The sequence below is a fragment of the Phaseolus vulgaris genome, chromosome 6 (assembly GCF_051622355.1).
Source record: "Phaseolus vulgaris cultivar YP4 chromosome 6, ASM5162235v1, whole genome shotgun sequence".
Taxonomy (NCBI): domain Eukaryota; kingdom Viridiplantae; phylum Streptophyta; class Magnoliopsida; order Fabales; family Fabaceae; genus Phaseolus; species Phaseolus vulgaris.
In genome coordinates, this window is record NC_143503.1 from 31,041,074 (window position 1) to 31,054,115 (window position 13,042).

The 13,042-nt window shown below is 29.5% G+C and overlaps 2 protein-coding genes across 6 annotated transcripts; one reads left to right on the plus strand and one right to left on the minus strand.

Annotated features, from left to right (window-relative positions):
* Positions 1-1,521: 1,521 nt before the first annotated feature.
* Positions 1,522-6,396, plus strand: LOC137832125 (wall-associated receptor kinase-like 8). Its single transcript, XM_068640138.2, has 4 exons — positions 1,522-2,459; positions 2,829-2,879; positions 4,593-5,791; positions 5,939-6,396. The coding sequence occupies exons 1-3, from the start codon at positions 1,601-1,603 to the stop codon at positions 5,786-5,788; spliced, it is 2,106 nt and encodes a 701-aa protein (XP_068496239.2). The 5' UTR covers positions 1,522-1,600; the 3' UTR covers positions 5,789-5,791; positions 5,939-6,396.
* LOC137832126 (DNA oxidative demethylase ALKBH2) lies at positions 4,810-9,034 on the minus strand. Of its 5 annotated transcripts, none has more exons than XR_016521874.1 (6): positions 8,755-9,033; positions 8,096-8,212; positions 7,778-7,917; positions 7,407-7,639; positions 5,270-5,585; positions 4,810-5,159 (listed from the first exon to the last, which is right to left on the minus strand). XR_016521874.1 is itself a non-coding variant. In XM_068640140.2 (5 exons), the coding sequence occupies exons 1-4, from the start codon at positions 8,962-8,964 to the stop codon at positions 7,449-7,451; spliced, it is 708 nt and encodes a 235-aa protein (XP_068496241.1). In that variant the 5' UTR covers positions 8,965-8,992; the 3' UTR covers positions 4,810-5,159; positions 7,407-7,448. The 5 variants fall into 5 exon arrangements, 3 of the variants coding, with proteins under 3 accessions (XP_068496241.1, XP_068496240.1, XP_090160259.1); XR_011084518.2 differs by having other exon boundaries at positions 7,778-7,967; positions 8,755-8,992; XM_068640140.2 differs by lacking the exon at positions 5,270-5,585 and having other exon boundaries at positions 7,778-7,967; positions 8,755-8,992.
* Positions 9,035-13,042: the final 4,008 nt, after the last annotated feature.

Below are 13,042 nucleotides of genomic sequence, written 5' to 3' on the forward strand. Positions count from 1 at the left end.
TCTCTCTATATTAACTTACGTGTAGAGAGAAATAATTGTAATACATGCTATTAGTGGATACACTTTCACACAAAATATTATTTCTTAGTAAAAAAAAATACCTAATTAATTTAAGTTATTAATCTTGAAATAAAGAAAATGGTGAAATTAAGAGTAATTATTATATATATTGGTTCACTTAGTTTTTTGTTATTTTGAATTTTTGGCTGTGCGTAAGTTTTAAAGAGATCTTAAATAAGTATACTTTACAATGAATTTAATCAATTTATATGAAAAAGAACTTCATCAAAATGTCATTATATTAATTTTCTTACTGCGAGTTTTCTTGAATTCATCCGTCGAGTTACATAGTTATAGTTTACCTCACAAATTTTTAAACCAGATCAAACATAATTGATCCACTGTATACAGATGAAATTGATTTTTATCAAAACGAGATAAAGTTTTCTGTACTTCTCACAATAATTTAGAAAAAGTTCTTAATTATTAACATTTTAATAAAGATAAATAAACATGTAAATAATTAATAAAAGATATTATTAAATTTTTACTATATAAATAAAATAACTATTTTATAAGTTTATAATTTTTATTTTTAAAGTTTTAAATTTTCAAATTATTTTAAAGAGATATGAGGTATACTTGAAAATTACGAATCTCACAAATTATAAATTTTACAAATAAATAAATTTATTAAATTAATAAAATTTATTATTGATAATAATAATAATAATGATAATATATGACTTTTAATACTCAAAATTTTATTTTATTCTGAGAAAAAAATAGATTTTTTCATAATGCTGTGTATAAATGTTTTTTTTTTACAGAATCATAACATAAAAATTTTCGAAAACATTAGTTATTAAATCTGTTATTTTTCTTAAATATAGAAAATATGAAAATTTCAATTTCAATTTTATTGAAAAATTAATTTTTTTTCTTTCTATCAAATGTTTGTCTCGTATAAATTGAGCAAATAAAGTGTAATATCTAAAAAAAATATTTATTATCAATTAAAAATATCAAAGTTTTAATTATATTATTTAATTTTTTAATTTAAGTGTAATATATTGTTATATTATTAAAATAAGGTTATCAGAGTGATTTTTTAAGAGGTCAAAGTATAATTTCTTAAAATGAAAATCAGAAAAAAAAGAGTAAAGTTTGATAATAACATATATATGATATGACATAATATATATATATATATATATAAATATAAAACATAGATATAAAATTTAATAAATGTTTTAGGAAGGAGAATCTTTTGGTAAGTAAAGTTTGGAACATCTGTTTTATTTGTCCATATAATAAACTACAAAGACTCTAACTATTCATTTTCTTTCTCTTATTCATTTGCCTCCCCTTATCTTTCACATATTTTAATATCTTGTATTTACTCCTTTTTGAAAAGTCAAATTAGGCTGCTCTGAGCCTTTTCCTGGAAGATGTCAAAATTATTAAGAAACCAATAAACTATTGTTTAATATTAGGCAATCTTGTGAAAATCATAGTAATATAAACACCCATATCCTGGTATGAAGTTGGAGGCTTGCACCAACACCTCTTGAATCTTGAAGCAGCGAAACAAGCCACAATGATTTTGAAATTGGTGATCCATTTCATCATTTTGGTAATGCGGGAGGTATCTGCATATCCTCCAAGAATTGGTAGGACACGTGTAGAAAAGCCTGGCTGTGAATGGCAATGTGGAGATGTTTCAATTCCCTTTCCGTTTGGAATGAAGAGTTCGAAGTGCTATGCAGGGAAATGGTTTGAAATAGAATGCAGAAACACTTCCTCCTATAACAATTACAGTCACACACCTTACCTGAAGTCAATAGGAGTGGAAGTGATATCCTTTGATCTCAGAAGAGGCCTGGTTACTATCAATCATCCTATTTACCGTAGTAACTGCGGATCCAAAGATTCTCCGCGGGTCAACCAGTCCCTGGAAGGAAGCCCTTTCGTGTATTCCCGTAAATACAACAAATTTGTGGCCGCAGGTTGTAATATTATGGCTTTTTTGCAGTTAAATGGGTCAGGTAGTGGTTGTGTCTCCATTTGTGACGAGGACTACAAGGTGGGTGACGCTAATTGTAATGGGAAGTCATGCTGTGAGAGTTCCCTGCCACTGTACCTTACACAATACAGCACTGTAATAAAAGCTTTAAAGGATAATGAAACGAGTCATGGGTGCAGTTACGCCATGGTTGTAGAGAAAGTTCTGAGCTACCGCTACTACTTTCCTGTGAATGGTGTGATGAAGGATTTAGCTGTGGTCCCTGCAGTGCTCGAATGGGAGATTGTGAACAGTTTGAACCTTACACTCCCTTTAGATCATCTCTCCTACTGTGATGATACTAATGTTACATCTTCACTATATAAACGTTCAGGTCAGAGATGTTCCTGCCGATTCACTTTCGGTAATCCTTACTTTGTCGGAGGTTGTACAGGTAAATATATTATTTCCTGTTGTATAATTCAAGAATTTACGACTACAATATTGTTTTGTTTTTTCTTATTTTAATCCTAATTCTTATATTTTTAGTTCTTAAATACTACTTTATTTATTTATTTATTTAAAATTAATATTTTTTAGTCTATAAAATATGCATTTTTAATATATATATATATTCAATGTCCATAAAATACTTTGAAAGAGAAAATACCCATAACATAAATATTAAATAATGGGAGTGTATTCTTTGAAACAGTTCTTATTTGCTGTTTTTCACTCCAATCTTTTTTTATTAATAGACATTGCTATCAGCATTTGTATTGAAAAACATTATTATAAATATTTTAAACTTTATTTTTCACAGATGATCCTCCTCCGATATACAGGAAATCGAGAAGTTCCGTAACAATAAAAGGTATGTATGAACTATGAAGTGGTTAATAATTTATATGATTTTTTTTTCTTAATTAGGAGCATTGATTATCTTTATATATTAAAAATATACTATTCACACACGACTAAAATAAAATAAAAAGTGCGAAAAATCAATAAATTAAAAAACATAATAAAACACAAAAATTATAATGTTAAACTTTATTCGTTACTATAAAAAAAATTTCAAGTATCGTATAAATCAACATTCTTTGACAGCATAAATCAACATTCTTTGACTGCATAAATCAACATTCTCTTGAACTTACACTATTTGTTAAGACGTACATGACTTATTCATACCATGTCTACTGTTTTGAAATAAAAAAATCGCTAGCAACCTAGCACAGAAATAAAGCAAGATATAACGTAAATAAAATAATATAGTAAATAATTCAATAAACCAAATCAAACAAAAATTAGGAAATTTCATGATATTGAAATTATAGATCTGTTGTATGTAGGACTGTTTTCTCGTTTTTTTTTACATAAAAATATATATGTACAAACATAAACAGTAAAAATTCAAATGTCACACAATAAAATAGGTTTGTTAATATATTTAACAATGAAAGAAAAATGAGTTAAAAGTAACTTTTTATTGAATGAACAATATTCAAATAATTCAAAAATCGACTCAAAATATTTGAGTAACTTGAGTTATTCATTATTTTTTCTTTATTTTAATGTCGTTAATTAATAAAATTAACTAGAAGTTTTCAATTTCCATTAAATAAGATATATGAATGTGAAATATATTACATTGTTATGGGAGCTAATGAACTAGACCAATAAGTCATTGATGTAATGGAAATTGAACTTCTTTTTCTTGAAATAGGATTTTGAACTTAAATTTTATTGATAGAAAAAAATATAGTGGGAAAGGAAATCTATTGGAAAGTAATGATTCACGTTCTTTGTAAAATATTAGTTATCATTAAAGTTGGTGAATATTTTCTACCAGTAATATATTTAAATTAAAGGTAAATAGTATCCCAGTAATTATATTATTATATAAGTATGATTTAAATTTGAATAAAAAAAATAAAATTTATAAAATTTAATATATTTTTGTGGATATGAATTAAGCTGTAAATTTTGTGGGATAAATGTGGTTTGTAAAAATTAAAGTGAATTTAAGATGTAAATTATTATAGTACATGTTTGTATAAAATAAAAGCTATTTTTTATCGAATCTCTTCGCATACCTAGTTTTACTTGTGTGTCTTGGCAATGTTAATCCATACCTATGATGATCACTAATATACATCAATATTATAGTTAAAAAAATATAGTTTTTTGTTAACTTGAACTGTGTATACTTTTTAAATTAAAATATAGATATTTTGTTATCATACTAACCAATTTTGGCAACATCCTACTTTCATTACAAGAAAATTACTATAACCTTAACTTGGGCAGTGGATTCAGACTTGATATACTTCTCCACATTTGCATATGCCCTTTTCATATTTGGTAGATACATTAAATAACTCCACACATACATACTGTTTTATAATATCTTATTTAAATACTCTTATGTGCTTATACATATACATATATATATATATATAAGGTTTTCCAATGTTGGAAATTTGTTTTAGTTTAATCTTAATTGTTAGACTTTCTAAATGCTCAAAGTTGCGTATAAGTGAAAAAGACTTATTTTAATGTATTGATGTGGTAAACTGTGTAGGAGTTTCTATAAGCTTCGGATCCATCATTTTACTCATTATTTTATGGCGAGTGTTGAAGGCTACAAAAAAAACTATAGTGGGAAAATACAGAAAAAGAATCTTCAAAAGAAATGGAGGATTATTGTTAAAACAAAGATTGTCTTCTGGTGAAGTTAATGGGGATAAAGTTAAACTTTTCAGCTTAAAGGAGTTGGAGAAGGCTACCGATAACTTCAACACGAATAGAGTAATTGGAAAAGGAGGTCAAGCTACTGTTTACAAAGGCATGTTGATTAATGGAATAATTATTGCAGTGAAAAAATTTAAGGTCCAAGGTAAAATAGAAGAATTCATCAATGAATTTGTCATTTTGTCACAAATTAACCACAGAAACGTGGTCAAGTTGTTAGGAAGTTGTTTGGAGACTAAAATTCCTTTGCTTGTTTATGAATTCATTCCTAATGGTAACCTTTTTGAGTACTTGCATCAACAAAATGAAGATTTGCCAATGACATGGGACATTCGTTTGAGAATTGCCACTGAGGTTGCTGGAGCTTTGTTTTACTTGCACTCTGCTGCTTCTCAGCCTATTTATCATAAAGATATCAAGTCAACAAATATACTTTTGGATGAAAAGTATAGAGCAAAAGTAGCAGACTTTGGTACATCTAGAATGATTTCCAGTGATGTTACTCACCTTACTACAGTAGTTCAAGGAACATTTGGATACTTGGACCCTGAATATTTTCAAACTAGTCAATTCACAGAAAAAAGTGACGTCTACAGCTTTGGAGTAGTTCTTGTTGAACTCTTAACAGGGAAAAAGCCAATAACCCACACAAGTTCAGAGGAAGCCAAAAGTTTAGCTTCATATTTCATCATGTGCGTGGAGAAAGATTGTGTATTTGATATTATTGATGAAAGGGTGATGAAGGAAGGGGAGAAAAATCATATCATGGAAGTTGTCAATCTTGCAAATAGATGTTTAGAGCTGAATGGAAAGAGACGACCAACTATGAAGGAAGTCACATTAGAATTAGAAAGTATTCGAAAATTGGAAGGAAAGTCAAATGCACAAGAAAGACATAATGAACTTGTTAGAAGTGAAGACTATCAATCTTGGGATGATTACTCTACTATCTTAGAAATAAGGTCAGCTTTTGATCTAAGTAACAGAACACCAAACTTGGAAGATATTCATATTCGTACCATATAACGGGTAAGTATTCTTAATTTTTGTGTTAAATAAAATTATTTTGGTTAACTAATAAGTATATAACCTTCAATAAAATTTTGAAGGTTATACTTGAACATTGTGATTATACGTTATCAAATGATTATTGATAAGTTTTCCTATGTATATTAGATTGTATATGATGTATACCACGATTGCACAAATGCACTTATGTTTGCGGCTGTTGTATTCATTGGTCACATGGTGAGGCTATTGAGTTCATGAAGGTCTGCAGAGGAGTTGAGGGCATTTGACTCTTTTATTATGAAGACTATCACATAGAATATACTCTTAGTGGTTGTGGTTTCCCAATGTCTTTTTCAGTATGGATGGTGTTGCTTATTCTTTTGGGTAAAAGTATGCAGTGAACATTCCTAGCAACAATTTTGTGGCATCAGCTTGTGTTCTATAGTCACATCACACCTACTCATTTCTCTTTGTAGCTGTAAGGAGGATGTTTCCTTCCTTGTTGTAGTTTATAAGTTAAGCTAGTTAAGATAGTGGTATGCATAAGAGATTTTGGTTTTCTTTTGTTATATTTCTTTTTAATGTAGAATTATGATATATTGACAACTTATTATCTTTTATAATAATATATTTGTGAAATTACATTATGCTTTTCATTATTATATAATTCCTGTGTTTGTTGTGTTTGTTGGAAGAGGAAAGACACATTAAATTGTTGATTTATTCTTGTAGATGGAGAGGAAAGGTTTGTGGCCAAAAGAAGTGATTGTGTGATAGTTGTTCTTGTAAATTGTGTTGATTTAAGGGACATAGAGTTTGGTAGAAGTGATCATGGATTCATAAAGACTTCAAGCCACTTACGATTTTATATACCAAGGAAAAAAAAACTCTTAAACACAAATCATGTGTATAAGACGAATCATTAATTGATACAATCAAACTCAATCATCAGATGATATAATCAAACAAATCCATCATCATATAGTATATCAGTCGAAACATCACATAATAAATTAATTTGAATCATGACATTATACTTTAGTTTGAACATAAAATAATACATAATGAGATGATGTTCTATCGTAGATTCGTAATAAACAAATTGAATCCATTTTTAACTAATATCGTACTAAAAGTTGGTGTCCGTTTTGAATCGCATGAATCCATTCTGCATTTTGTAGGCACCTATCTCATATAATAGAATTATGCATAACTTAACAAAAGAAGAGTTTTATCGGGCCACAAAAAAACGAAAAGATGAACCAGATAAAATATCAATCTTCATCAAATTGAAGTAGTAGATATCAAGTTTATCACAACTGAAATTAATGATAGCATATCTATTTGGATATATATAGAAGTATAATTCTTTTATGAAGATAATTTGCTACCACCACTCACTCTTTTCACTCTTTTCTTGGCTATTACGTTTTAATGATCTCAATATTTTATTTTACATTATAAGTAATCATGGATGAAAAATATATTTATAATAATAATATATTTTACTCAGGAACCACCACCAGGAGGTTTACTTAAGGAATTCATAATTCCACCAAAAAGACAATGGTACCAGTAACATGAACATATATATAAAGCTTTACAAATGTATCAACATGTCACAAAAACATACCTCTTAGCATACTAACCGAAACCTGCTCTGACCACAAGTCAATCAAAAAACCCGCCTAAAGGTAAGGTTAATGCGTGTGGCTTCAGCTTTCGTACGCTTGGGCACAGAGTGAATCCAATCTCTTTGGGTATAGCCTCTCATCACCAAAAGGGATCCATGTTTAAGTCTAAACGTATGCTGATCGTCATGGCTACCCTTCTTTAATCTCTTGCTGGCAGGTTCATCACTTCCATCTGAAGATCCACAACAAATGATAACAAGTTCATGCACATCCACATAAAAATCCACTACTATTGTATTAACATATACAGGAAGAAATACAGGAGACTCTGCAAATGTAATCACAACTCTAACAACAAAAGAAATTATACCGCAAGATTTTTTACATGGCTTCTTCTTCAGAACAAAGTCACGTTCACATCCAAAAGTTAGAGACGCAATTTCAGGTGTTGGTCCATAAAGCTTCTCATCGTCAGAATGCCAACCAACATAGTCATTACCACCATTGTACCTATTTAAGAGTAAGCTATTAAAACTACTCCCAGGAAGAGCTTTATGGACCTTCAGAAGTAAGTAGAAAGAAATATTAAGAAACACAACAAAACATGGGCAAAAAAGACATTAGTCAGATATATTGTCATTAATAGCAGAATTGATGAGGAACAATGTTGATTGAGAAACATTCTTACAGCATCCAATATGTCTTTAAGTGGTGGATAATCATCCCAAGAATATGCATGCGGCTGATATCCACTGTAAGTCAACTCAGTCAAACCTGGAGTTGCAACATAACATGTGTCTCGAGGCTATAGAGAATTACATTAAATGGCATTAGCATCTTTTGGTTCATCTATCCTATCCATATACAAGAGAGTAATCTGTAAGTTATGATTCATCTTATGTTAGGACTTAAGCACAAGTGGAGAACCCAACCCAATAAACTAGTTCCTTAGAAGGAAGAGTCTACCACATCAAATAGTTCATCCTACTCATATGAGACTCCTAACATCTTATGTCAGAATTGTGTGGTTATTATTCTCTTCACTCCTCGGTTACATGTACGAGGGAATTCATTGGTTGAAGACCCTGCTCAGTAATTTTTAAAGAAATTTTTAAAAGGAAAAGATTTTGAAACTATAATACCAAATCAGAAAATCAAGCCTATATAAAAAAAATGAACATTTGTTACACTAACTGCCTAAGAACAGGGGTGTATTTTCAAACTAGATTGATGGTTAATAGCCTCACTTTTTTATTCTAAAGGGTAAACGAGAAAAGATGAAATTGGTGTGGAATCCCACGTTCCAGGATGGGTAGAATTTGAAGGAAATGTGGGAACGATATGAACCTGAAGGAAGGATTTTCCGAAGACGCGAATGGTGGGTCTGGTCCATGGAATGTGTTTGTCGAGATATTGGAACCATTTCCATGACTGATCGGAGGGTATTAACCGCTGAATGTATACAATGTCGCTTCCATTTCCGAGATCCACCGTTTCCCTTTTCACACTCTCTTTAGGGTTCTCCTCCGGCACCGCCTTCAACTTCAACACATTCATCGGTGATCACAAAACGTTCATAGCCTCTTCACATTCTAATTGATAGAATAGAATTGCAAACTGTGATCATCCCATATTGTTTTTAGATAAACTAGCGAAACACATACGCTAAACCGCCTCTGCATCGAATTTTTTTTATTATTAATATATTGTATATTATTCAGTGTATTTCTATCTTTTAAATATAAAATATCACTAAATAAAAAAAAAAAAAAACATTTTCGTTCATTGAGTTTTAACCTACTATTTTAATAATTAAGTTGTAGTAAAAAATATATTAAACAAATTTAAATTTATAACACAATAACATAACCAATTTTGAGTTGTTGTTACTAATATAAAATTAAAAAAGAGAAATATAATAATGAAAAGAAAAAAAAAGAATAATAAGATAAGAAACTCTAACAAATTTTAAAAAAATATTTATTTTTCAATTTCTTTCTTCTTCTCTGCAAGAATGTTCCGAAAACATTCATCCTCCCATGTCCACATGTCAAGTTAACTTTGTAACTTAAAGAAATTAAGTCATCATTCTTGTTAATCACTAATTTTGATTTGTTGTTACTAACATAAAACTAAAAAAGAGAAATATAATAATGAAAAGAAAAAAAAAAGAATAAGATATGAAACTCCATAACAAACTATTTATTTTCTAACCCCTTCCATCTCTCTGCAAGAATGTCATATTCAGAACGCATTCATCCCCCATCGATGCCCACATCAACAATGGTATCAAGATAACTCTGTACCTGTGCAGTATTCCGTATTCAGTGTATGAAAATAAAAATGAGTAACATTAACAATTAAACAACCAATAAAAGAAAACTCACTTACAGATACTAACGTGGGATGCGTGCTTCTTACTCTTATCTTGGAGAATGAATCTTTTTATCTAATGGTAGTGATATGAACAGAAGAGATAAAATAAGAAAGAGGAGGAGAGAAAAATGATAATAAAAATTCTAAATATAAATTCAAATTGAAAAGAAAGTGTGAGTGAAAACTGAAGAAATAAAGATATATTTCAAAAACCTAAATTCAAAAATTGTTTTACGTTAAAAAAACTCTATCCTGATAACTGTTTTAATATTTACAAAATTACAAAATAACTAAAAATAATATATAAAAAACAGTTATATATATCAAAAACAGTCATGGAAGCATAGATGTATATAAGAAACAGTTATGAGGGAATCCCGATTATATATAGGTATAGATATAATTCTAAACATGTTTTTATTTATTATTTTTTCAATTAATTTTAATATATTAACCTTATAAAAAAATTACAAGGTTTAGTTTTTTAACATACCTAATTTTATCCATATATAATAAAATAAGAAACAAAATAAACAATATCTAATTAACATATAAACATATATTACTTTTTCATATTTGTATTTTAAAAATATATTCTTTTTCAAAGTGATTTAATATATACACAAAACAAAAATTTACAATCAAAACATAAAAACATTTATTTCTCTAGCTGCTCATTGAAGAGTTTTATCACATGCAATTTCAATACTATCATCACGGATTAAAGAAAACAAATACAAAACAAAACACAGGGTAAACTAGTTATTTTTAAGAATTCTAATATAAATTTGACATTTAAGAACAAGCATAATCCATCAAATTCTCATAATTTACATCGTCATCAAGTGTCTAGCATGATAACTATTATTATAAGTGAACTCCACCACAGGCAACATCTCATCCGAACCTCCCAGATGATCCAATACACATGTCCTCAACAGATCTTCTAAGGATTGGATCGTTCTCTCAGACTACCCATCTGTTTGAGGATGATATGCATAGTTCATTCTCAATTTAGTTCCCAATGAATCTTGTAGAGTCAGCCAAAACCGTGAAGTAAATCTGGGATCTCTATCTGAAACAATACTAGAAGACACTCCATGCAATCTCACAATCTCTTTGATGTATAATTGTGCCAACTTAGCCATAGATATCATTAAATTAGAAGAAAGTGAGCATTATTTGTCAGTCGATCAACTATCACTCAGACTACATCATGACTCCTTACTGATCTTGGTAAATTAATAACAAAATTCATAGCAATGTTATCTCATTTTCAATCAGGAATATCCAATTGTTGCAGCAAATCACAAGGTCTCTGATGCTCCACCTTTGCCTTTTGACATATATAGTTTTGAGAAGGTGAGAAACATTTTCTAACTTTTTTTTCTTATTAGTAAAAAAATATTAAAAATTATAAAGTATGAAGAAAACTTACTATATAAAAAGTAACATCTAGACAATTTTTTTTAATAATTTTCAATTTATAAGAAATATAAGAAATTAAACTAGCTTTTGTATAACTTCTTGTTCTCTTATTATTTTAGAAAATAACTTTTTCATAGAAGTATACGGGACAATATTTTTTAAACAATTAAAATAGATAATATAATATATCAAGAGTGATAGACTGGATAAAAAAATTGATGAAACATATATAAGTGCACCATAATAACAAATTAATTGTATTCAAAATAATATATTACAAAAAATCTAAAAATGTGTGTATAGAATTTTTCATCTCATTTCACATAAATCTTTTTATGTTTTAATTTAAATCAAACAAAATTATGTTTTTTAACTATATTATTCATGTTCTTGTATAGATATTGAGGCCCAGAGAACGATTGCTTGATGCATCCATCAGTCAGTCACTCTAACCTCCAATCTTCCTTTCCTCTAATTCTTCATTTCCTTCTCATCTTGCCTTTCGGCCAATTGGGAGCACAGACTCGAATGGTACCTGCAAAAGGCACTCCGACGATCAAGTCAGCAAAAGACTCGACACTCGGTTGTCAGAGCACTGTTGATAATGACATACCTGATTCTTGGAATCTGCGCTATTTATATTACCTTAATGGGTCTTCATTAGTGGGTCGGATTAGGGGATTTGACCGTGCTTAGTTTCGCACTAAGTAACTTTTAATTACGGATTAACTTCGCTGACTTGGTCATTCGGGAGCACAGACTTGGATGGTACCTGCAAAAGACACTCCGATGATCAAGTCAGCAAAGGACTCGACACTCGGTTGTCAGAACACTGTTGATAATGACATACCTGATTCTTGGAATCTGCATTATTTATATTACCTTAATGGGCCTTCATTAATGGGTCGGATTAGGGGATTTGACCACGCTTATAGTTGCACTAAATAACCTTTAATTACGGATTAACTTCGTTGACTTGGTCAACTCATGATTTGTCGTCATGGGACGGTCAGTCGCACAATACCTTGCAACTGTGGTTAACGTAAGTGGACGATCATGCGACTTGCGATGTTGACCGAATTTAGGGTTTAGATGATGTTAATATATTTAATTTTCTATTTTAAACTATTGGGCTTTGTTTGTTTGGCCCAACTTTCCTTTTCTGTTTCAGCTAGGTCTTAATCTTTTTCTTATATATACATAATGTATTTTACTCTCTAATATACAAGTGAATAAAATTTTCTTTTATATTTATTTTTCTCTACAATTAGGGTTCATCAAAACCTCTCTTTCTTCATTACGATTACGTGCGATTATGTACGCTACATTAAAGCATCACATCAGACAAGGAATATTCATATTCATTTACTGTAATATGGAGATCCCACATCGACTAGAGATTAAAGCCTTTCATTGTATATAAGTGGGTGCAATCCTCACCTCAATAAGCCGGTTTTATGGGGTTGAGTTAAGCTTAAAGTTCACATTGTAACAGATGACCGTCCAACTCGTACCAGTACAATTCGAATGCAAATTACTTACTTAAGAGAAATTAAGTTTTAATGTACAATGATAGTTATAAGATATATTTTTTTTTGGTAAACAATAATTATAAGATTTGACCTCAAATAAACCACAAGGAGGACTTAGCTTAGTTTAAAAAAAAATCATCGACTGGTCCCATTGAAATTTGTTCATATGTAATGCAGAGAAGAAATAACGGTCAAGTAAACAAACATTATTCATTCTTCTTCATAAATGCAAGGAATTTTTACATCAAGAACAATGCTATCAACAAATATATTTTATTTTTCTTTAAGTTAAGTATTCA